The sequence below is a fragment of the Molothrus aeneus genome, chromosome 11 (genome assembly GCF_037042795.1).
Source record: "Molothrus aeneus isolate 106 chromosome 11, BPBGC_Maene_1.0, whole genome shotgun sequence".
NCBI classification, from domain to species: domain Eukaryota; kingdom Metazoa; phylum Chordata; class Aves; order Passeriformes; family Icteridae; genus Molothrus; species Molothrus aeneus.
Genome location: NC_089656.1, coordinates 2,296,682 through 2,323,229, shown reverse-complemented (window position 1 = coordinate 2,323,229; position 26,548 = coordinate 2,296,682). Strand labels below are relative to the sequence as shown.

Genomic DNA, 26,548 nt, shown 5'->3' with positions numbered 1-26,548 from the left:
CTGGGCACAGCCAGCAGCACCTCTGCCTGCCCATGTGACAAAAGCAGCTCTACTGATGGCTCCAACACTTGGAAGGACAGCGTTTCCAGGCCCACAAAAACCCCTAGAAGACATCTAGTGCTTCATATGTTTTGGGTTTTTTTAATTCAGAAAGTCTTTCAGCACATCTATTATAAAGATCAATTAATTACATAAACTCATTCTTTTTTATATACATTACAGCTTTAAAGAGTGATATTATAGCACTGTGTTTAAAAATACCAGCCTACAGAAGACATTTATAGCACATATACAGCCCATCTTCCTTCATTCTACACCAAATATACAACACTGAGAACCGTGGTACACAACTGCAGGGAGAGCTGACTGACAAATTGCACCTTCCCAAAGGATTCCATCTGCAAGTGGCACCGCTAGAGAAAGCAGGTAATGCCTGACAGGCACAAACATTCACTCTGACAAAGCCACCTGAAACCTGAATCAAAACCAAGAGAACTTAAAGTAGTTTTCCATTCAGGATATAGCTCTGAAGGAATAACTCTGCAGATTGCTGCAAAGTGAAGAAATATGTCAAAACACAAGGAGCTGCTTAAAACTGCAGGGATTTCTCTGTGACTATCACTTGACACGGCCTGCTAGGCAACACATTTAGAGGAGGAGAAACACCCAGACCTTCCCAGGCAGGCACAGCAGGAAGCTGGGGATCCTCTCTCAATCCTGACTCTTGGGTGCTCACTGCCAGCACAGGAACATTGTAGAAAAGTCATGACAAATTTTTACAGCACTAATATCTCACACAGTGTGTTATTTTGCTCTCACAACAGTTCAAAAAGACAAAAATGTTCTAAAGAGTGATAAAATCACTCTTTAGTCAATGAATATGTAGTATTACTGAAACATTGATGACAATATGCTACTCCCATGTGCTCAGGTTTCTCCTTGGTATTTATTACTCATTCCGAGGGAAGTGTAGGCTGATTCAGAATATGATGGCATAACAGTTTTAGAAACATTAGCTAACATAAACTAGAAAATGGTTTAAAACTTTTGTCTAGTTGGTTCTTCTACAGAAATATCTATTAAATACCTAATTTAACATAGATGGAGGTCAGATCTCACAACTGACTTAGTACTTTATCAGTATGTAAGAAATGAGTTTCTTTTCCCACCAGCATCACCCACAAATACACAGCAAGGTGGATAAAACTTTTGATGTAGAAGGGATTTTGAAGAGAAATCCAGTTAAGAAGGCATGATACAAATTCACGTGCCCAACAGCATCCTCCAGGGTAACCTACCTCAATGTCTTGTAGGCTGAACTCTTTTTGATCTTTGAAGTTTGCAGCTCCTGCGCTCAGTTCCATCAGCATTTTTGCTATTTCTGGTTTTATTGCTGCTGTGAGTCGACTGGCCGCTTCCATGACATGTTCCTGCACGTCTTTCAGTTGCATAGCTGCCTTGGAGTAGTGCGAGTTCCTGAACACGCCGCTGAAAAGGTCCGTGAGGAAAGTGCTCGTTCGGCAGAAGACGTTGAGCGCATCCAGGTACTTGGAGATTCCCTGCTGGATGTCTGCGATGGGAGTGGTGTGGGAGGCGGGGTGGGAGCAGCCGCCAGCAGCAGCTGGGGACACCAGGGGGGTGCTGGGGGACGCCAGCGGGGCGCTCAGGGTCCTGCCCAGCTCGGGCATTTGGTACTGCTGGTGTTGCTGCACCTTCTGCTTGGACCCGCCAAGCAAGAAGCGCCGCTTGTAGTCCATTTTGCTTTCTTGTGCACTGCAGCAATACATAAGTGAGTGCTTGTCCAGAGAGTTCTCCAATTCACAATCACTTGTCAAATTCCTTCCTCGGGTATCTATGTACAGTAACAGCGCAGGACTGTGCACGCAGGTTTCACAAAAGGCATTTCAGAACGGCAAGCGCCTGTATAATCTGTATCAGCAGTGGGAACGGCAGCACATCTGCTGACTCCGTGTTTTCAATGCTGGGTGCAGCCCTGCTGCAGTTATAAACTGTACTCACAAAGCAAGCCCAAGTGTCTCAGTTCTGCTCTGTCCCTTGTGTGGTATCCCCTCCGCAGGCAGGAAAGCCAACTGGAGCAGAGGAGTGATCGCCCACAAGTTCTTCACAAGCACAACACTGTCCCTTGCTGTTGCATCTACGAAAGTTAATTTTGTCAATGCAAGTAATAGTTTTAGAAGCAATACCTTAATACAATTCTCCCATTAGTAGTATCAGGAAAAGTGGAGCAAACCACCGATCAACAGCGATTATAAAAGCAGTGCAGAGGCTCTTTCCTTGAAAAAGCAAATCCTTACGTCAGCAGATCAAATATCTTCAAATGTCTTGACAGATCCAGTCTGCCAACTCAGTTTACTTGTAGTGTCTCTTCTTAATATTGGATGGGGGAAAAAAAATCTGGACTGTTTACAGAAGACTTTGCAAGTATAAGCTATTAAAAACTGTAGTGTTTGTTATTGCAAGCCTTCTTCCCCTTTCCCTGTTTGTTGAGGTAGTTGTTTCCGTTGTAACTTTAACAAGTGGTGCTTCCAGACTGCATTTGCCCTCAATTGCAGACTCAGAACAAAAATGCACAAATGTATTTGTAAGGCCTCTAGGTCATTTCCTGTGAAAGGGGAAAAAAAAAAATTATACATTAGAGAACAATGAGAAGGTTTGAAAATTTAACTCCTGCAGTGTCCCAGTTCACATTTCTGGGCACACACTGTCAGCAACACCCAAGATCCAAAGGGAGAGAGCTGAGAGAGTTTAAAAGGCTGTTAGAAGCCAGTGTCATCCTGTGGCTAAACTCAACACTGGGATATTTTCTTGTTAATTCTTTCATTGTAGGCTGTCAAACTTAAGAGTCTGCTTAATCCCCAGTGCAAGTCCTGCACAGTTAAGAACAGTGAAAGGTTATTACTGCAGAGCTCAAGGGGAGTTAATCACATTTTCTAATCTCATCCTTTAAAAATAATTTAAAAATTGAATCAATTAAAACTTTTTTTCATGCACCATAATTTATTGCAGAACTTCCCATTTATTTTAATAGTTTACTAAGTCAACAGATACAGGTCCCTTTTTTTTATTTAGTACAACAACACATAAATCTGCCTAATCCTACCTGAGATTAGCTGAGAAATACAACATTCATGTCCCATTCCAGTGTGATGGGCAGGCAGCATCTCTCATTCACAAGGTGGTACACGAGGCACAACTGCCTAAGAACCTGACTGCTCTAAATAACACTCTCAGCACACATCCAACTAGGGAGGAAGGACAACTTCTGTACTGCCCTGCTCCTGCTGGCAACCCCTGGTGCAGCTGCAGAGCCAAGAGCTCCTTAGGGCATCTGCAGAAGTTGAACAGAGCCTGGGCAGTGGGGCAGGGATGAGATGGAGCACAAGGTGTTCAACACCAGACACTCACACAGTGTCAGGGAATATCAGAAGGATACAACTCCTCCCATCAGTTTGCCCAGTCCCAGCTCCAGTCACACTTCAGGCCCCTCTCTCCCTCTCCTACACAACCCCCTTGATTCTATCAAACAAGGACATCCCTTTCCTCACTGCAGCAATTGCAATGTCAAAGGTACTTGGAAGAACAATCCAGGAACCCTTCCATTTAACAACAAAATGTTCCTTTGGCTATTATATTTGAGCAATGAAATCTGTAGTCCTATTGTCAGAATGGCTGGGGAAGAATTTCTTATTTCCATCTGTCTGAACACATACAATATTCATTCATTCATTCATTCCTTCCCATTTTGGCACATATGTAGGATACAAGCATCCCACAGATAAAGAAGGCAAGACACAGCAGGACAAAACATCCAGAGCTGGGTAGCTTCATTCCCAATACAACAGGACACAAGTTTTCCAGGAAATCATTGCTGCAGATGGTTCAGAGATCTACAGCAAATATTCCTTCTTATTGGCACTTTTTAAAACCTAAAACTCAAAGGAACTCCCATATGCATTTCAGCATCCTGAAAGTACTCCAAGCTGACTACTTACCTCCCTCTAACTACTTCTCCCAATATTCACACTGAATGTGTCAAAATGCAAGAAACTCATTAAAACCATAATTTTGCAGGATGTCTTGATATCACGTGCATAGCTGAAAGTAATTTTCTCCTTGTTCTACAAGTTATGGTGTCTTACAGTGGAGAGCATGATTAAATTGGTTTCCTTGATTGCATATAAATGAAGATGGAGTAAGAGAGTTAGTTAATTTAAATGCAACATGTAAGTAAATTAGTGATTGTTTTTCCTAAGTAGACATGAAATTTCTCATTGCAGAGGAACTTAAGAAATGATCATGAAAGAAAAAACTAAGAAGGAAAGGTTTTCAAGCTCCAGGGTACTGATTTAGATGAGATTATCAGAGATGTACCTCAGCTCAGTGCTTGTGATTACACACAGAGCCTTTCAGGATCCAACACGCTGAACTCATTTGGAATGGTCAAATATTTAGCCATTACATAAACCTGCTGCATCCTAAAAGAACATAAATGCAATGAATAGGGAAAAAAATGGTGGCTTCATACTTTCTACAGTTACAAACAAAAATGACAAATCATTGTGTTTTACTTCTAGACAATTTTGTAGTCAAACTTGCAGGTACTTACTCAATTCTTCAGCTTCAAAATTCTCTTGCAATAAAACCTACACAGAAGCTTAAAGAGGACAGCTTGTCTCTTCAGCTGATATTTATTCAGAGAGAGGAAAGCTGCACGCCTCAACACCAGACATGTGTCTGAATACCATGTCTGAAACTCTAATGAGCTCTCTGACATGCTACATACAAAATAAACATTCCTCCTTTTGCATCTTTCCCTGAAAAAGTGAAGCACAGAAGGTTCCCACGCTCTCCCTTCCCTTCCCCACTGCTCTTGGTGTGTGCACTAAATGTGAGGGCTCCACACTGAACCGCAGGGACTTCAGGCCAATCTACCTCTTGCCACCTCAGGGGGAAAAAGTTACCAAGGGTTTAAATTCTAGTGACACAGGAACAGCATGTTATCACCCAAAATATAACCTTAGGCTTATACTTCATTCTGTGGAAACAGAAATACTCACAGAAACCAAGTGAAGGAATTACCAAGAAAGTTACCATACCACACGAAAAGGTATTTTAGTCCTTCCTTTATGTAATCAAAACCAAAATAGTACTGTTCAGGTACTATCAAACACTTATTGAGAACTAATATACAATATATAATTAGAATACAATATAATACATAATACATAATATATACCCAGGTCTACTACCCTGCTTGGCCAAACACTACTGGAAAAGCCCAACATGATGTTTGCATTCTCACTTCAAGGAGTTAATGCCAAAATTAAGGAACTGCTACGAGTTTGGACTGTCTGAACTCCCAGAGAATCAGCTGCACAAGCTCCTCTAAAAATGGCCCTATTTGCATAGAGGAAACAAAAATTGCAGGAAAATGAGTGCAAATGCAAATCTACTCACTAATTATTTTAAATGCAGCATCCAAATATTTTTGCTTGGGTACTTCCCAGAAAAATGCTTTTTCTTAAATTCACCAGTCACAAGAGATACGACAAACAGGGAAGACTTTCAGGCAAGTGGAATTTGGTACCCCCAGCTTGTTTTGGACCAGCATGAGGAGTCCCTCTGTCCTGTTTGGGATTACCCTGCTACAAGAGGAGGCAACTTTCCCCCTGAATCAACACAAGAAATTGAGCAGAGGAAGCAGTGCTTTAAAAAAGGTTCTGACCTCAACTTTAAAAGCTGGCAAAAGTTTGCCTTCAGTTGGTCTTCTTTATGGATTCTGTTGTCCTTCCAGAGAATAAACAATAAAACACAGAAGATCAAGATAGTTCATCACACCTGAGCCAACTTTTTGAATGTAACTCTTCATGCTATTTCATGCTGGTTTTAATTAGATGAGATACAGATTCCAAAGCTCAGGATCAACTCAACACCGCACCCACCATTTATGTAAAACAAACAAGATCCAATTAATGTTCAAAAAAAAAGCTAACTCCAAAAGAGACAAGCCAGAGCAGCCAGATTGCTTACCCAGGAAAAGCCTGAACAAACAAACCCACGGTGAGGCCAAAAGGCCAGGAAGCTGCCAGAGCCAAGGGCCTCCTGTCAAAAACACACAGAAGTCTCCCTGACATTTAGAGATGCAAATGTGGGGCAAATCCAAAAGTCACAAGGAAAGCTGCCATTCCACCCTCACAGGTTCCCACCACCAACATGTACATCCCATCCATCACTGGCCAGGCCACCCCATGCCCAAATGTGAACACCTTAAACCAAAGATATTCCACACGGTCCTCAACACCTGCACAGCAAAGTGGGAGCAGGAGGGCAAGGGAAACCTGTACAGCATGGCCTGAGGAGTGCTCAGTGTCCCTCTGTCCCCAGCACAGCTGGCTCAGGGCTGGAAGAGGGACCAGGCAACAACACTTTGTGTGTGGGCATCCAGCTGCAAAGAGCCTGGAGAGGAAAGCACGGCTGGGAAGGACCTGAGTGACCGGGTTCACAGGGGCCTGAGGACGAGGGAAGAGACCAGGAGCTGACTCCATGTTTCACAAGGCTGATTTATTATTTTATCGTATATATTATATTCAAACTATACTAAAAGGAATAGAAGAAAGGATTTCATTAGAAGGCTGGCTAAGAATAGAAGAAAAGAAAGTAAAAGAGAGAGAAAGAGAGAGAGAAAGAGAGAGAGAAAGAGAGAGAGAAAGAGAGAGAGAGAGAGAGAGAAAGAGAGAGAGAGAGAAAGAGAGAGAGAAAGAGAGAGAGAGAGAAAGAGAGAGAGAAAGAGAGAGAGAAGAGAGAGAGAAAGAGAGAGAGAAAGAGAGAGAGAAAGAGAGAGAGAAAGAGAAGAGAGAGAAAGAGAGAGAGAAAGAGAGAGAGAAGAGAGAAAGAGAGAAAGAGAGAAGAAAGAGAGAAAGAGAGAAAGAGAGAAAGAGAGAAAGAGAGAAAGAGAGAAAGAGAGAAGAGAGGAAAGAGAGAAAGAGAGAAAGAGAGAGAAGAGAGAAGGAAAGAGAGAGAGAGAGAGAGAGAGAGAGAGAGAGAGAGAGAAAGAGAAAGAGAGAGAAAGAGAAAGAGAGAAAGAGAGAGAGAGAAAAGAGAGAGAAAAGAAAAAGAGAGAGAGAGAGAAAGAGAGAGAGATAAAGAGAGAGAGAGAGAAAGAGAGAGAGAGAGAGAAAGAAAGAGAGAGAGAGAGAGAAAGAGAGAGAGAGAGAGAGAGAGAGAGGAAAGAGAGAGAAAGAGAGAAAAAGAAAAGGAGAAAGCTTGTGTCTCAGACAGAGTCTGAGCCAGCTGACTGTGATTGGCCATTAATTAGAAACAACCACATGAGCCCAATCCCAGATGCACCTGTTGCACTCCACAGCAGCAGATAACCATTGTTATTCCCATTCTCAGGGGAAAAATCCTAAGGAAAGGAATTTTCATGCGATGTGTGTGTGCCAGAGGTGGGGCACAGAGCTGGGGGGCACAGCCCAGGGTTGACAGCAGCTCGGGGCTGGCAGGGGCAGGAGGGCCCCGGGAGGCAGCACAGAGCCCTGGCTGTGCAAACCTCACAGCAGCACAGAGGATCGAAAGCACGGGCACCACCGAGCCAGGAGGAACGGGAAGGAGCCAGGTGGGCCCTGGCAGAGGGTGGCACCCGTGCCCCAGGTGAGCCACAGGCAGCCCCAGGGAGCAGCAGGAACCTCCGCTGCTCCTCCTGCTGCACAGGTCACTGAGTGCAGGCAGCAACACAAGGGACTAAGGCAGTGGAAACTCCTCCAAGCAAACTTTTCAGGATCCTCATACATAATCAGGTCAAAAAAAAAACCAGTCAGGTATCCCCAACTACTTTTCAGGAGCTATTTTAAGACAGACATCACATTTTTAAGTGGGAGCTGATTCATTTTAGACTCTCCCAAATTGAAGATGGATTACATCTATAAAACACATCTATTCGAAAATACTAGAAATTGGAATTTGAAATTACTAGAAATTGGAATTGGTCTGGAATTGAATCCCAGACCAGGGATTCAATATAAAAAACAGTTCTAATTTCAGCAGCAAATCTCAACCTGATAAATTAAATTCTGACTTTGACTACAGCTTCTCCACTACTCTCATCAATACACCACATCTATTTTTATTAAAATTGCCAGAGGAATGGCACCTGTCTAATATATCCAATCCACCCATGAAGAGCAAACACATCAAATTAAATGTATGCGAGCTTTTAAAATTTGTTTTCATTTTCAAACACAGTTGTGAACGCAAAACTTTTCAGAATAATACAAGAGCTGAAACTACATTTCAAAAATCAACAAGAACAGCCACCTTCAAGTAATGCTGGCTGGCAGAAAATATGCATCCACCTCTGACATCAACCAAGTTATTCTGCACCTGGAATTTCTTACCAACACATCATAAATACTTAAAGCATGCAAATGCTTTTATAGGGGTTGACAAGTATTGATTATCTTCACTAGCAGGGCAAAGGAGGCTCAGGGCTTCTCCAGACTCACTCCCACAGCTGGCAGCATGCAGGCACAGGAGAAGAGCCCCAGCAGCCCAGGAATGGCAGCAGGGAGAGGATTCTCCTCACCCAACCCCAACTGCTTCTGGCTGGAGCCACAGATCCAGGATGGAAAACCAGCCCTGCTTTCCAGGGCTTTCTAATGGGGTGGGCTGCAGCCTCCAGGAGACCCAGGCACCTCCTGGATGGGCTTTTTTGTCACTCAAGTTGTAAAAATCTCCTATTAGAGGAGGATGGAGGAAAGTCAGAAATACACCATTACACCAAAATCATTTTAGCTCTTGTGAGCTCATGAATTGCTCATTGGGATTCCTTTTTGGCTGCTTGCCCAGAACAGTTGGAGGAAAAAAACCAAACCAAACCAAAAAAGCAGTCAAGTGAATCCTTAGTGAATCCATGAAGCTCCTGTTGGACACATCCTTCTCCCAGGGTGTCCCATTCCCAGGGGTGCCAGCAGCCACCCTGGCAGTGCCCCCGTGTCCTCCCTGCCCCAGCTGGGGATCAGAGCCCCCAGGGAGCTGCACAGGGCCTGTGCAGTTAGCACAGCTCAGCTAGAATCACACTGAGCACCCCCAATTTCCAAATTAATTTATTAATTTATTAATTTGGAACCTGCTCTCACTTAGCAGTGAAGCAATTACCAACCAAAGCACTGAGATCTGCTAAACAAGCAACCTGATTATTAACTCAAAACACCAATTTCACTGATGATATATCTACCTAGCTTTATAGACAGTTTCTGAACTAATTTATTATGCTTTTTTCTGAGTTTTCTTCCCTTCAAAATGACACTCCTTAAAGCAAAAACAGTAAATTATTTGTGCTTATTTCTGTCTTCTGCATTTGTACTGAACAATCCTGTTGGGGTCATTTCTGTTAGGTGCCCAAAATGACAAGCAAAGACAAAAATGTATCTATGCCCTGCCCAAAAATCCAAATAACCAACAATTCTGTCATGAAAACCACTCAGAAACAGAGAGAACTGGAAAAGGCTGAAGAACATCAAATCTGGGGAGTTAGGTAAGTGCTGAGGGTCCTGCCTGCTCAGCACTACAGCACCTCACCTCCTTCAGACAAAAACCCTATAAACCTGTGTGACTGCACTCCCTAAAAGATTCACATGCCATGTCCCTCAGTCAGATTCACACTTGCCAGCCCAGGAACTGGATTTTTCCAAGGCAGAGCCTACAGTCCATCAGGAGACTTCTTGCACTTTGTTTGAAGTAAAACACACAACACTTGAAATAGCACTAACTCAAGTCTCAGCAATAAGACATGACAGCAAAAGGAAAAGCTGGTGAAAGGAATGTGTTAAATCAGAGCTTCTTTCAGCCTTGTGTGCCTCAGCCAACGTCAAAAATAGATGCTGTGTCAGATCAGGATCACTGCTTCAACCCTCCCTTGGCAATAGGTGCTTATGTTACCTATTCTGAAAGCAGGACCTGCTCCCCTTTGGAAACAGAAAGAAAATAATGCCCATTCTTTTGGGAAACAGCCTAACAAAGCCCCTGCACACAGCAAGAGAAATTCCCACACATGACTGTCAGCCAGGGGAGCCTCCAGGCCCCATTTCCCATCTCCCAAAAGGGTGCACTCACCACCACCACACTCCCCCAGCAGAGCTGGAAAATGTGCTAGGATGAGGAAAACCCTGTGGGACCAGACTGAAAATAAGCATAAGCAGCACAAATTTCAGTAGAAAAGGCACAGCTCTGCCTCCCAGAACAGCTCACCTGCAGAATTCTTTGATTCTACAGGACTGCCCAGGAAGAGACATCTGTGCCCATGGACAGCCATCCATGGGAAAACAAACTGCCCTTCCAAACAGGGGCAAAAACTGCAGGAAGGGTTTCAACCCAGGGACAGTCAGCTGACAATTCTGCAAAATCCTGAGATTAAATTAACATGTTCCTGTAAATGATCTTTTTAGGCCACAGATTCACTTCCTGCTGAAGGGAAGTCAGGAAGGAAAGGTTGAGCTAGAGAAATATTCCATTATAATATGTGGAACAGGAATATTACTTGGTCAGGCTTATGCACATTGGTCCAGTTATGGCCACCTGAGACAATTCCCAAGTCTGTCTTTGCACCCCCATCCAGCACATCACATCCACACTTGAAGTCCTTCTAAGCAGAAGCCACCCACAATTCTTCTTCACCCTGTCACTCCTGATTACTGTATTCAAAAGTATAAATGTAAACAGAGAGTCTATGATAGTTTTAAAAAGCAAGCACTTCACTGGAAAAACAAGCATTAAGAAAATTAATTTAATTGTTTCTCAGTTGTGTACTGAAAACTCCAAAAATCACCATTTTCCAAGTTTATGCAGAAAACCAGCTTTCACATGGAGGGGCGAACACAATACAATAAAAAACAGTAAAAAAAACTCCAACACTAAACCATCCTACTGTAACCATGAGGCTACAGTAGACATCTTAAACCTCTGGGCTCACTTCAGTGATGAACTTAGGCACATGTTTAGCTCCATGTCCAGTTAGTGGTGTCTCCCACACAGTCAGGTAAGAGTTAAACTCCTTGTTACCCCACCAATTGCAGTTTTCCAGCACAAGCAAATGTCATATTTTGTTTTCAGTAACTGGTAAGAGATGTTTTCAATACACATTTTAAGATCCATGCTAGAAATTTCTACTAAAATTCATTCAAGAGGTTTAGGAAATCCCTTTGAAGAGCTTAGTTCCTGCTGAGTCAGTGCAGATCAAGAAACCAGGCAGAGGGCTCCACATAGAGCTTTATTCTCATCAGCTTAAAAGGATTTGTCCATGGACTCACACTGCAGAAAAAGCTTCCACACCCAGAAAAATGGGAATAATTCCCACTCTTTGACCATGTACACAGAGAAATAAATGAAAGAAATTCTTCAACACATCTTCCTTCAACAGTTAGGTTCTTCTGAGGAAGCTTTCATTGTCCTGAACAAATCACACCTTAAACAAGACTTGGAAAGACAAGTGGGAATAAGAACCCAGGTCAATACCACACTATTCAGGCATGACATACTGCATACTCTGACACATTTTATATATATATATATATATATGTAAACACACACACACACACTTAGGAGCAAGGGACTAAAGACACTAGGTTAACTAGGGATAAATTTATCAACTCATACATGGAAAAAGAATCCAAACCTCACACAAAAAGTGATGAGCTCTGGTCTGATCATTACCATTGAGGAAGGTGATCTCAGGGCTACAGCTGACTGGTTTTGCTGAACATCAGCCTGATGCTGAATGGCAGAGTCAGAAGAATAGATCTGGAAGGGAACAGCCCTGTTGGAAAAGCCAGACACACACTTATGGCACTGCACAAATCCATGGTTGACCCACATTTCCCATTTAGTGTGCAGTTCTGGTCTCTCAGCACCCTCCCTGCCAGAGGGGCTCCCTTGGGTGACTGAACAGTCTGACCACAGGCTCAGGAAACCCCAGCAAGCTGTTGAGGACAGCTTTAAATCAGTATTGCCCACAAATTCACCCTGCTCTTGCCTTTCCCTACAAATCCATTTATAACCTCCAAGGGATAAAATAAAGGAGGTTGAGGTGGATCCCTTTTGGAGCCTGAATGAGCCATTTTTACTTTGTCACTCTCTCCACCCCCAGCGCCCACTGAAGGCAGTGAACAGAAGTGCCACAAGGACACACTGTTTACAACTCCTCTGCAAACAGCAACATTTCCTCATCCCAGCTCAGCTGTTCCCTCTCAGACTTGCAGCCCTTCTGCTGCTCCTGCAAACACAGATCCCACATTTCAGAAATGCCCCAGGACTTTGCACTTCCCATCACACACACTTGAATTTTCCCACCGAAATAAAGCCCTAAGCCAAACTGTTTTAGGAGTTTGTGATGCTATACAACTTAAGCCAAACTCAGAGTAACTTCAGCAGGCATTTCAATTATTTTAGTGCTGTTGGATAAAAGTAGTGTTTCAAGGCAGAGAAAATTATAGCTCATCCACACATTTAAAGCTCTTGTATGAAGAAGGAAGTTCTGAGTACTAGAAACATGAGACAGATTATGTACAGCAAATCCTGTAAAGCCTGTATGTGATTTTTTTTGCCTGTTTGCAGCAAGGATGATGAAAGCTTTCAAAACATTTGGAGTAACTCAACACCAACAATCTTTCCTCACCCAAATTACTATGCTGCTCCTGAATTCTCAACACTTGCCACAGAATTCATCTACAACATTCTTGATACCAGACTACATTAAGGCAATGAAAAAGCCCTGCAAGTGCACTTTCTTAGCTGCATTAAATGTACTAATCCTAACCCCCTTGTATAAATGAAATGGCACAGCAGCATGTACTATCTAGCATGAGGAATCTATCCTCTTTCTCATTAATAACTATTACCATAAACACTCCTTTGTGACTGAAATTAAAACCTAATCCAATATTTACCAATATTTATTCCCTTCAGTACAGAGTAGGAGCTTTATCCTAATGCTCTCCCAACTCATTCATTGAAAGTCTCCTACTTGAGAAGTATTAAGTATTCTGAAATGATATTAATTTCATTTCCAAAAATATGAACAGGAGTCCAAATCAGAAAAACTGACATCAGCAGATCCCCTCAGTGCCACAGGACAGTTGCAGCCTCGGGGTTTTACTGTCTGTGCACACAGAGATTCTGTCTCCAGAGCACAGCTCCTGTCCCAGGAACAGCCTTTCCAAATGCTTTATGGGCTCACTGTATTTGAGCAGCATAAATTCATCACTGAACAGCTGGAGTTTTGCCCAGGAAAACAAACTATCTTCTCCACTGAAGAGAGAGACACGATGATTACGCCTTTCATATCCCTCTCATGTTGAAAATTATGGAATTACCAGAAAACTGTAATCATGAAAATGTTAAACTAAGGAGAATGTATTTTTACAGCAAATGAACATAATTATGTTTACCATATTTGGGCCCAAAGCTGGCTGGCAATCCAGTCTGTATATAGACAGCAGTATCTGATTCACTGTCACAGGATATGAATAAACCAGAGCAATCCAGTGTGAATTACAGTCTCCCTCCCCATAACAAAACCAAACATTAGTGTGTACATAATACTATAAAAGCATAATAGTACTGTAAATAGCAACTCCATAAATAGTAGTAGCTGAGTAGTTTTCACTTTAATTCTAAAAATCATTCTTGAACTAGACTTCTGTAACAGGAGACTTTTGGAACAGTCAAAATGCTTTATTTCTAACAAATCTAGGGTTTGTAATATATTATCATATGTAGAACTAATCTCTGTAGCTGATGAAGGAACAGTGGTGACAAGTAATTTGAGATCATAAAGATTAGCAAAGTAGGAGCAGTAGCATGCATACTTCATAACCTTTCCTCATTTTTTCTGATCAAAAAAGCTGCTTGTGTGTCCTGGGTACAGAATTCACCTCCTCATTAAGGCCAGAATTTTTAAAGCTTAATTAAATATAGATGAGATTTTTAAAATAGCCTTAACTCATCTTGCATAGCTGGGGCCAAAATAGGATTAGTTATAAGCTCAAATACAGCACCCCTTCCAGTTTATAAATCTCTAATACAAATTCAAAGGAAAAGACAGAGCCCAAACTTGCCACCTGCAAGGTTTCCCCCTTGGAGACCACCCAGAGCTCAGTGTTTATCTGGCTGTTCTGCTGCTCTGCCTGCTTTACACAGCACACAGTGCAAACCTCCTTCCCCCAGGAGCTGCCCAGCCCTCTGCAGGTGCTGCCAGCAGCTGGTTCAGGCACAGCTCTGGGCACTCAGGATCCTCTGCCTGCCCCAGCCAAGGCCACAGCAGCAGCAGCTGCCAGCGCTGAGATGCAGACTCCAGTGCCTCCATTAGCTGCTCCAGTAATCCCACCTGCTATTTCAGTCCACACAATCATTTGGTGCCTCTCATCCACACAACGTAAATGCCAAAATAAGCCACAGGTCAACATCAAAAAGCTGCACACTGAGGAACTCTGCAGCAGCCCTGGGTCTCCTCCATCCACTCCTTACACTGAGAAAGCTGTAAGAAATTTCTGTCTTCAAAAGCAATTGTTCCTGGGGTTTACATTTTATATGCTTGTCCTGTGAAGACTAGCTTGATTAAAGTTATTTTCCTTTTATTAAGAAAAGCAAGTATTTTAATATTTTAACAATTGTTTTGCTGCTTCTTTCAAAACAGAGTTAACATTCTTAAAAACAAAGTTAATTTCTTTCAGTGCAAATAAATTTACACGTTTGGAAAATAAATCCGGTGTAGATGCTACCAAGGAGTATAAATAACTTCCCCAAGAGCTCTTTGCTAACAAATGCATACACAGAATTCTGCTGGCACTCTCCTCCCTCCCAGCTCTGAGCTCTGCAGTAACTATACAGCAGGGAAAGGCACACAGCAGTCACACTGATGTGCACAGAAATACTGATGGAATGGGATTTTTGCCTTAAAAAAAACTGCCTTGTTCTTAGGTTGAAAATGATTCACCAAAGAACTCTCAAATATTTCCCAATAAAATCATCAGTAGTTAAATAATTATCAATCCTAATCTACAACATATAAAACACAGTCACACCACTTTACCACGTCCTGAAATTAAGAGTACTGAGAGTTTTATATAAACAACTAAGCCCTCAATCATGGGCATGATTTGTCACCAGGTTATGTGCCAAATATTTCTGCACTGGGTTGTGCAAGAACTCTTTTGTGCAGCAGAGGATACAATGGGATATTTATGCTGGTATAATGCTTTTTGAAAGAGAAACAATTGTAATGGTTTAATCCATAAAACAAATTAACACAATGGGATTGATCTTTGCAGTAGAAATACAACATCCAGAGGCGAACATGGAGACTTAAACTTTGATTATTTGTTAGACCTTCCTGAAACCTCAGGTGTGCTCCTCCTGAAGCACCAGGTCCCAACAGTGGCACACACCCAAGTGGGAGATCCCAAGCCCACACCAAACCAAATACATGCTAGGAGACCTCTCCACACTCCTTAAAAGAGCTGGAGTTGTTCACAAACTAAGACAGGACAGAAACATTTAAAATTTTAAGTGGCACCTTCTGATGTGTCAATTATACTTAAAATTTATTAGCAACATGAAAGACTAAGCTTCAGTTAAATGATATTTAGGTGACTCAAGCCATGCTGACACTCCTTCCCAGCAGCTTTTATTGACAAAGGGCTTTTCTGCTGCCCTGACAGTGACACAGGGAAGTTCTGCCAGCCACGAGACATTGCAAAGATGCCAAATACATTTAAGCAATGTCTCAATAGCAGCTGATGCATCTACCATGGATTTGGCCAGGCACCTTCCAAACACATTTCCCCAGGATCAGGTTTAGAGAAAGTGACCTTTTCAGCACCAGGACTGTCTGTGCTGCTGCCAGGACCCCCCCTCTGGTACCAAGCACTGCCCATGACTAATCTGGCACCAGCAAGGAGAAGGCTACAATGCACAAGGCTCAGCATCAGGGCAATTCCTCAGCCTGGCAACTCCTATTGTGTGCATTACTACAAACTCCCCCAGGCACCATTTTTAGCCACTGCTGGATTTCCTCCCTTCTCCCATCCCCCAGCCAGGCTCCAAACCTTGAAGTAACCTTGTTCTGTTCCCCCCCCAGAGACAGCTCCATGCCTGAAACATAACCTCTAATCTTATTTTCTATTTCTAGCATACAATTCACGACCCTTATCCCAATTTTTTAAATTAAATATCCTCCACATTGCACACTCTGCTTCCGACAGTCAGGACAGAGCATGGAGTATGTCAGAATTTATGGCCATATGTTTCTTGTTGAGGACAATTTAACATTGCTTTTAAGAGCATTAGAAACAATGTATTTATACAATATAGGTTTAAAGCTTTCTCTGGTAAAGATATTAAACACAACTGTCAGTACTCCACTGCAAAGAAACAGCTTAATTTGTTGGAAGGTTTATCTAAAGACCTTAAAATACAACAGGTCTGCACTTCAGGGCAGTTTGCAATGCAGAGCATTAACTGCCAGCAATTATTCATACTTGAGAGACTATCTATGGACATTAGGTTAAAGTCTTACAAATTACAGGGGTTTGTTACAAAATCTCATCAGACACCATCTATTTAGGAGAACTTTGCTTAAACTGGTTTGGGTTTTTGCAATGACAAAATATGTTTGTTTGCCATTGATTCTGTAACTTCTGTTAAACAAAGCCAATTAAAAGTGCCCTACTGGACCAGACACCCATCTAGGCCACAATGGCAGTGGTCAAGCCCTCCACTTTTAATTAATGACCAGAACCCATAACCCTCTTTCCTATTTTTACCAATTATACCCATCTGCACAGTTGCTAGGGCAAATGTTTCCCACAAATTCTCCCACAAAAGCACTTTGACACACAACAGCTCCCAGAGGAATGAAAAAAGGTTCCTCTGTCTCTGAAGTGCTGAAAAACCAGAAGTTTCCAGGACACATCCCAAGCCTGGAGCTTGCAGCCTGGCATGGCCAGGAGTGCCAAGAGGTACAAGCAGGGCTGGGTTTGCACCAGCCACGCTGAGCACGCCTCTGCCTACCCCAAAATGAGGATTTCAGCCCCAGGAAGCCCCCAGGAGGGAGGGGAGCTGGGCACTGCTGAGCCAGGGCTGTGCCACCCAACCTGCTCCCTGCCCCTTAGGGACCACCCTCACTGACACTGAGGGGAAAAGGCAATTCCCATGGACCCACACCCCAAAACACTCACAACACACCGATACAGAAGCAAGTTTTCCAGAACAAGGCCAACTGTACTGATGTGATTTGATTAATTAGAGAATTAGCCAGCCCAGGATGCTAACAGCAAAGAAATTGCCACTAGTACTTCACAAAATTACTTTCCAAATTGTATTTCAGTCATGAACAGTTACAGGACAACTTGACCACAGAAGCAAAATTAAGAAAGAGGAATGATCCTTGAACCATGACATTAGGTGTTATGACACAATATGTAATTTTTTTGCATATATACCTTATCAACGTGCTTGACAATCAATATGGGTTGTTTCACACCATTTTGCACAGGCAGTTCTAGTAAATACCATCAGTTTGTTCTACTTCTCTCTCCCACTCCTTCAGCTTCCATCCTATTCTCAGCAGGGCATCATTTGAATTTCTTACCAGCTCCACACAAAGCCAACAGTGTAAGTGGGAGGACTGCCTCCAGCAATTAAGAATAGAAGTAGATAAGTGAACATATACCAGACTAGAGAAAATCAAGTGTGAGAACTTCTTAAGGTAGCAGAGCTGGATTTTGGAATGGACTGAAAAGCAACAGAGAAACTGTGAAGGCAAGAGTCACCTCATTAACATATTTATCCACTACTGGATATCATGAAACAAAAGTTATCAATGACAGCAGCAGCCCATGAGATTGATTCCTAGGTGACTCCTGGGGGATAACAATACTTTCTTTCTTAAAAAAAAATTGGATAAAATTACACTGTCAACATAAAGAAATAGAAGTCAGGACTGCCTCATTCCTCAGCAAAAACATGATGTTATAAACCCATATTTTGAATGGTAATTTCACTGAGTCTTAAGGGTCAACATTTGAAAACTTCTGTACCACACCTCAAAAAAAGGACTCAAAGCATCTTAAAAAACCTCACTGAGATTCTCATGTCAATGAATGACAGCCACAAAAATTTATCATGCCACTAGGAAAATATGTGAAAATATGTTTTCAAAAGGATACTGTTAGTCAAATGGAAAAAGAGTATCACAACAGCACTGTCCAACAACCCAGCTACTTCAAAACACTGAATTAATTAAGCATTTTATGGACACCAGAGTTATAAAATGCATCATTTAAAGAACTAATATAATATTGCTTGTCAATGTAAACATAAGTTAATTTTCCCACAGTCTCTGCCTTTACTATGAAAGGTACTGAAGCAATTCTAAGTCTTCATCGAGGACAGCAGTAAAGTCTTTAATTTTTCAGCACTGTTTCCACTCCCATCTTTCACAAACTTGTGGGAACACAGCATAGGTGGTTTTAGTTATGCTAAGAATATTCTTCATTAGTCATAAAGGATGAAGCCCAAGTTGTACCAGAGTGAATCCATACGTGACACCATTTAAAAATCATTACTTCATAGGGCAAGGGCTCCTGGAGCACAGTCACTGCTGCAGGCTGGAGCTGCATGCTGATCTGTGCCTTCATTTCCAATAAAGCATGCAATGCACATCCAACTGAGTCAAAACAACCCTTCCAACACACAATCCTTCAGAGGAAACATTCAAATTACTAATGAGCTCATGAAAAGCTTTGAAGCTCACTGAAAATTTAGCCTTTTTTTTAATTTCTGAAAGAAAACCTGAGAACTATTTTTTGAAAAATCAGCCTTTGACTTGGAGCACTGGAGCATCAGCAGGTGCTGGGGGCAGTGCTGCTATCACTGCTGTCCCTGCTGGAGCAGGGTTAAAGGGACACTGAGCACCCAGTGCCTAATGGCTTTATTTGATACTTAACAACACAGTCACTAAACTAATGCTTAAAAATTAATTTAACAACCCCATTTAAATTAGTAAGTATGATCTACAAGGACACCAGTGTGATCTAGTAAACAGTGAATTGGCCACCGTGCCTTGTGACTCTGCTACCTGCCACAAACTCCTGGCACACCTGGCTGAGCTCACACAGCTCCCTGCTGGGAGCACACTGCAGATCCACCCCTCAGGAACACAGCAGGAATCTTCCACCTGAACACAGATCTCAGCTAAAACCTTCCCACACACTCACGGCTTCCAAATCCCTGCAGCCCCTGTGGAACCAGCACACAGCACTTACAGCTCAGCCACGCTCAGTTTGGACAGAACTCAATGCCCATGCTCTTCATAATCAATATTATGGAAACAACTACTTCCACAATGGCTCTGGAGAAGGTAGGTGAAATTATTATTTAGGGAAAAAATCCTTCTTGCATCTGCTTTAAGAAAGCAGCAAAGTAACAGAGCCCAGGGAACAATGGAGTGGTTGGGAAGAGCCCTGCTGCTGGACCTTGACATCTAAGGCTTCAACTTCCACTGTAGTTCTATACTATGTTCTCTATTTAATGATAATGTCCCTTCTTCCACATTTCCCCCCATTAGGCAGGCTCTGATAAAAACCTGAACCTGTGTGTCCTGTGCCCCTGAATTACTGATGGCAGCAGAAAGTGCCAATGGCTGCAGCACAACCAAAGAAAGCAGCAAATGCTTCTGCAGGAGGATTTCCATCCACTCTTGTTCCCCACCATGCTAAGATGGCAAAAAATAGGGAGCTGTGTTCCTACTGCACCAATACTCCTTCCTTCTACAGCTCTGCAAGGATTTTGCTCTGCTTTTAGAACTATTCTGTTAGGCAATTACAGTATCTATATCCTACATAATCCACAATATCTATCTGTAGAAACCTCTCAGGGAACACTATAATGCACAAACATAGGGATGCCACATTTATTTTCTGCATTTCTATTTATAACGTGAAGTTTGGAGTTTCCTGCAAATTCTGAACACTAAAAACATATCCTGCTTTTTTACTTCCAATTCAACAACATTGATCCATCATCAATTTCTTTTCCCTACTTTCAGATTAACTCCAGCCAGCTTAAACCCCACAGCATCAGACAAGGATCCTTACCACACACTGAGGTATTCATAGATTTGGTTTTACCCACAGCAATACAAAATATGGATTTCCTGCATGTACCTAACAATGCCTGCTACGTGCACACTGCACAATGCATGCTCTGCCCACTGAAGGAGTCGGATTTCAATGAGACATTTTCTCAAAATTTCAAGTCTAGAAATAAATCAAATAATTACCTTCCTTCAAAGCATCCAGTAACACTCTGCAGCTGGAGCAGGCCATACCACTTTGTGCATTTATTTTATTAGGAACAATGTGTTCTAAGGACAGAACTGGGACTAACCACAATCAGAGTATTATTGGATACACCAAGGGGTTTTATCCTCTGCTACCACTTGTGCATTTCCATGAAGCAAGGAGAGTTTGGGCAGTGCTTTAGCTGCCCCAGGGACACTAACCCGCACCAAACTGAGTAACAATAACAGGAAATCTTTTGCATTTTCAGCATGGCAGATTCCTCTCCCCATCTTTCAGCTAACATTCCAATCCTTGCTATGTAACACATACAATCAGGAGAGTTTTATATGGCAATTAAAGTTTAAAGCAGGAAAGAAAAAAAAATATAACTAAAAGCAAGAACAAAAATAAGCACGGGGGAAAGGACAGTGACTGGATTCAGCAGCATAAAAAATGGAGATGATTCTGTGCCTGGCAATGAAACTGATGGGTTTTTTTCACAGCATATCAATATAACAATATTCAAAATTCAGATGAAACTATATTTTAGGGCTCTCAAATGCTATTAGTGAGGCATCCTGCTGCTTTCTGAGTTGCTGCATGCCTATCAGAAAATCATTTTAAACAGCAGAGTCACTTGTAAAATGGAACCTTAGCTCCTCTTAGAGCTAATGTTTTATTCTCTGTCTGAAACAGAAAATTATTCCATGGACTGCTTTTCATATTCTTCAGGTGATTATGCTGGCATTTGTCTCTGAAGTTGAAACATACACTCTGTTTAGGGGTCATTTCTTTGTCCACACTTTGGTCACAACAATGGATTTTTATTAGTCCAAACTGACACTTATTTACTACTAATAAAAACTATTTCAATGTTAAATTAAGCAACCTCTACTAGTAAGCACCTAGAAGATAACTACTCAAGAAAAAGCATCAATGAAAAAATCTTGTGGCATGGAGGTTTTTACCATACACCAATGTTGTAAATACCTGACTTGACTTATCCTGAATTCACAGAATGTTTTGGGTTGGAAGAACCTTAAAGCCCATCTCATCCCAGCCCTGCCATGGGTAGGACACCTTCCACTATCCCAGTTATCCTTGGTTATTCCAAGGGCCCATCCAACCTGGCCTTGGACATTTCCAGGGGTGGGGCAGCCACAGCTTCTCTGTGCCAGGGCTCAGCACCCCCACAGGGGATCATTTCCTCCTAATATTTAATCTAAATCTACCCCCCCTCAGCAAAGAACATTCTCTCTTGTCATAGTGACAGATTTAATCTTGTTATTCATAAAGAGTTTTTTACCTAATATTTGTAGTCCTAAAAGATTACATTGAATAGTCTCTCTCAATTACTTATTGAGTTCATGACCATGAGCAGTTGCTTTGCTGTGTTTCTTACTACCCTCTTCTCATATTTAACAAAACCCAACATTTTGTACAAAGAAAAGAAAACAAACAACAAAAAAAAGAGGAGAGGCACTGCAGTGTAAGTGCAAGTAAGCCACAAGTACCTGGCACACAACCTTCAGCTCACCACCAGCCCAGCATGAGGCAGCATCTTCCATAGGGAAGAACATGGAGCAGCAGCTTTAAGAAAAGTCATTTACCAGAGAAAACAAAAACCAGTTCTTCCCTTCACATCATCTACAAAGCATCACTTTTGAAGTATTAGTCCTGTAAATGCTGGTTCTTACCAAAGAGGTGCACAGTACCTGACCTGCTGTGCTGGAGCACCCAGCAGTTAAGACAAAGGCATCTTACACCTGAGGACACACAGGACACACACACTGACACATGTAAGTCAATTTGTCAAGTGTTTCCCTCCTCTGAGGGTTATTCTGCAGCTGCAATTACCATTCCCTGCTTTTTTTCAGAATATATGAAGTGGTTCCCCTGAGACCCCAAGGTTTGGACTGTGTCAGACAGAAACCCACCAAGCTTTGGCCAAAGCACCACCTGCCTGTGACAGTGTAAGGCCAGGGAAAGCCACTGAGCTACAGCACTTGGGTCAATGGTGTGATGTAAAAGAAGAAATATTAAAAATCCTCCACACAAATCCTTAGCAACAGCTAAATAAAGGATTTTAAGTCCACTAAGGCAACAGTGCTTTGAGGCACGATGAGGTTTTTCACATGCTACTGAGCACAATAATCAATATTCACACACAGCTACTTCCAATTTTGCCTAAAGTCTACTGTTCCAAATTATACCAGTTTAACTTTGCTCACATTAGAATTCATTTTAGAGAAAAATATTTAGCATAGATGCAATATGCAAGATGCCCTGAATTCATATTATAATTTATTCTTCAACACACTGAACATCTGAATCAAAACACAGGACACCTTCCTGGGAACACTCATGATTATGAAGACTGGATCACTACAAAGCTTTAAGTCAAAAGGAAAAGGAGCATTATTATGTAGTGTAGAAAATTTAGTAAACTATATTAGACATGTTTTTCTTGGTCTTTCATTTCATGTGCAGCGAAATACAATCAACACAGCAGAGAAAACTCATGCTCCAGACCAGAATATATCAAACAGCATATGCAAAGAAGACACAATATATTGCCTCCCTGAAAGCACAAGAATTTTTGGAAAGAAACTGCTTCATCTGTCCTACAACAATTTCAGAACAAAATATAGATACAACCTTTTAGCAGAAAGCAGCTGACTGAAATATGTCATTTTCTCCTGTTTCAGAACGTGACTTAAAATACCAGTAACAACATATGACATCAGACAGAGAAAAGCACCCACTGGCTGCAATGTGAAGCTGAAAAAAGCCCCATAAAAATGTGAATGTCCCAGGAAAAAGAACAAACTACAACATTAAGCCAAATGTCATATAAAGTCATATAAAGTCAAGTCATATAAAACCAGCAGCAGTCTTCATCTCTCACACTGCATAAAGTCAAGGGCCATGAAGGCCTCTCAAGTGAAACACAGCAAAAGATGCTGAAACAGAGGAGAAGGCAGTCTAGACAGACATTTCCATCAATAATCCCCCTGAGTGCAAGGGAATCATGAATAAGAGGGTAAGGATAGAGGAACTTGAAGAACAGCAACATGCCAACCTACAGACATGTCCTCAGAAGCTTAGTGTAAAAATCACTGCAAATTGTCACAACCCCCCATCAATGCACTGCACAAACAACAAACTGTGCAGCTGTTTAAGAGCAAATTAAACTTATATCCTGCACCTTTAAAGGCAGAGGAGCTCCTCTGAGAAATTCCCACAGCATGGTGTTCACCTAACACACCTGGGCAAGAACAGCCTCCAGAAACACCCCAATACACAGCACCCACCTGGCACCTCCTGAGGGACAGCTCCTGGCATCTGCCAGGCACCTGATGATCACTGAAATATGGAAAAGGAGGGCACACACAGGAGCTCTCATCTTCTAACCCATGTTCAGCAGAAGCACAAGTACAGAGCAAACCATGGTCTGTTTTTCATTTGTTTGTCTGTATCAGACAACCCCAGTCAAACCTCCTACCACCCAACCATTCCAGAAACTAAGATTAGAAAAAAAAAAAAAACCCAAACAAGCTCTTTTCCTGCTGCATCTTCAAAGGAAGAAAATGCACTTTACCCAAAAAACATTTCCCTAAATCTTGTGTGTCAACGACAGATTTAATCTATCATACCAATTCATCACCACAAAAATGTAACATTCCTATACAAAACCAAAAAATGTATCATTAGTGGTTTTCAACAGATTTCATATCCAGAAACATCTGCAGAGCAATGGATTCACTTAACCAGTCAAGGAGCTTTTCTAACCACTAAAGCAAGCAACAGATTGACTTCAAAATAGCACAGGGCAGATGTACCACTTTTCCACATGGAAAAAGCTCTAAGTGCACTTGACCAGAGACTGCCAAACCAGACCTTACACTGGCCCACAACCCAGCATTTGGTCTTAAAACTGAAATAGCCATTCATGTGAAAGACAACATTTAAATTAGCACTGATAATCTGGATCTGTAGAATATCTTTGCTAAGAAGGAGGTATGAACAAGGCTGTGTTAAATTCACAGCCAAGTTTTATATAAAATTTGCTAATTACCAAAGTTATTTTGTAATACCTGCCTAAAACTTTACAAGCTTTGCTCCCCTTTGGGCCTGGAATGAGGTCAAAGTCCTGAATTCAACATCACAATCTGTTGCCCTGGAAATTATTGCAATGTTTACACAAAGAAGTTTATTATAAGATCTAATAGGATTGCTCAAAAAAATGTTTTCATTCTCCTTCTGAAGGCAATACAAGACAGACAGAAAGACTCCTCTGAGTAAGGACTTCTCCAACATTTTAATACAGAACCAAGCATGCTCCCAAAAGCAGAATGTTGCTATACCATGCTCTGTTTTTCAGGGTTTGGTTCTAATAACTGACATTTCTTTCCAGGACTCCATACAATTTTCATCAGCATGAAACAAAAATAAGCCAGAAAAAACAAAAACGGAACTACAAGTTCACATACACTTGCATTACTTTAGGAAATTTAATTTTTGGTTGACCTACCCTGCTCTTGTATACATAAACTTGACCAACTTCTCTTTAAAAACAGCCAGAACAAGTGTAACACTACCAAAGCCTTGACCTTGTTTCTATCAGAAGATGTGCACCTATTCACACTGGTGGAAGGACAATTTATTTGTACTGCACTATGAGTTACTGAAGGATGTCCAGTTTGCTCTCTGTACATAAGGAATGTCCAAGTAGCCACTCACACCTCTGCTCTCCTGCCAACAACAGTCTTGGTGTCATCTGCACCACTCACAACTGAACTCAGTAAAACAAAATTCTGATCATTACCAAGTTTCTTCATTCTGTTTATTTAGTAAGTTAAAGGTTTTTGTTTTTCCTAAAGAATACATGCATATTTAGGAGAAGATCTATTTTTCATCATCATATTAAAGTTTTTGATTGCATCACTTGCTTGCAAATGCTTATCTCATACAGCAGAAAGGGTCGATCTTATTGCCTTATTATTTAACTATTTGCAAGTTGTATTGCTCAGCCGAAAAACCACAAATAAATATCTAACTATGTGTTTGGTAAGAGGCTAAATAAAGTTTATTCTGCAGCTCAGAAACATGCACTGATGAGGCAGGACTCTGGAACAGTGTCCTCACACAGTTTGAGTCAATGCTATTCCACACCACCTGGCCTTAACTCCTGCTTGCACCAAGAGCTGCAGAGCACTCCACACAAGCAGCATTGCTACTCTCCTCTCCCACCAAGTACCTTCTCTGCTCAGGATCTGTCCATCTTTTACAAACACAGGGGCCTCAAACAAACAATGAACACCTGCATTCATTTTTACCTGCATTTGACAAACACGGCTTCTTCTGAGTATTTGCAGATTACAAACTCATCCTACACTGAAGTTGCCCTGAAGAAGAACACACAGAACTGGAAGAATAACATTTTTAGGTACCCTCTTCCTCCTTGTATCCTTCCTCCTTCCACACGATACAAAACCATCTGGTGCAAGATTTGCAAATAGCATTCTGAGAAACATTTTGAAATACTCACCAGAAAGAGGTTACGTTCCTCAATCTTTTGGAGTGTGGCACAGAATGACATTTACCCACTGTGATCTTCCCCTGTGATTCCCCAGGCTGTCACTGCAGCTAGGAGGATGCAGCCACGAGAAGAGTCTTTCAAGAAGAGGAGTGTTTCTGTGTGTGTCCTTCCTAGGCCCCACAGCCCTCTCTGCTTTTCAGCAGTTTTGTTACATGATCATATAAAAAGAATAGCTGGCTTCTTCAGGATGAGATTACCAGCTACAAATATTTTTAAGGGACTTCAAAAAATGTTACCTTGTACTTAGACTCTTAGGAAAGATCTCCAGATTTTCCTGGAATGTGAGCTGCAGACCTTCAGGTGCTTTATCTTTCTCCAGGGAAGTCCTTGTGTTTGGACTCAAAGTGTTCTCAGGTACACAGCCAACTTCTGTAATACGTACAGAAGAGCAGGAAGTTCAATTTCATTAAAAATGCCTAGTATCATTGCCCTGAATATCCTGGTATGAGACAAATCAAGTGGACACGCTTCAGAGGATCTAATTTTACCCCAGTAAATCCAGAGGAATTCCCAACACCATCAAGAAACTCGCAAACATACCAGTTATGACAGTCAGGTAATCTGCTTGGGAAACTAAAAACACTCAGTTACT

General features: G+C 41.7%; 1 protein-coding gene across 1 annotated transcript in view; it reads right to left on the bottom strand.

The window, feature by feature from the left end:
- GARRE1 (granule associated Rac and RHOG effector 1) overlaps positions 1 to 26,548 on the bottom strand; it is a 63,192-nt gene that overhangs the window by 31,503 nt on the left and 5,141 nt on the right. Inside the window, exon 2 of the mRNA XM_066557267.1 lies at positions 1,299 to 2,623. Within this exon, the coding sequence (XP_066413364.1) occupies positions 1,299 to 1,787 (489 nt within the window). The 5' untranslated portion in view covers positions 1,788 to 2,623. The remainder of the gene's footprint in view (positions 1 to 1,298; positions 2,624 to 26,548) is intronic.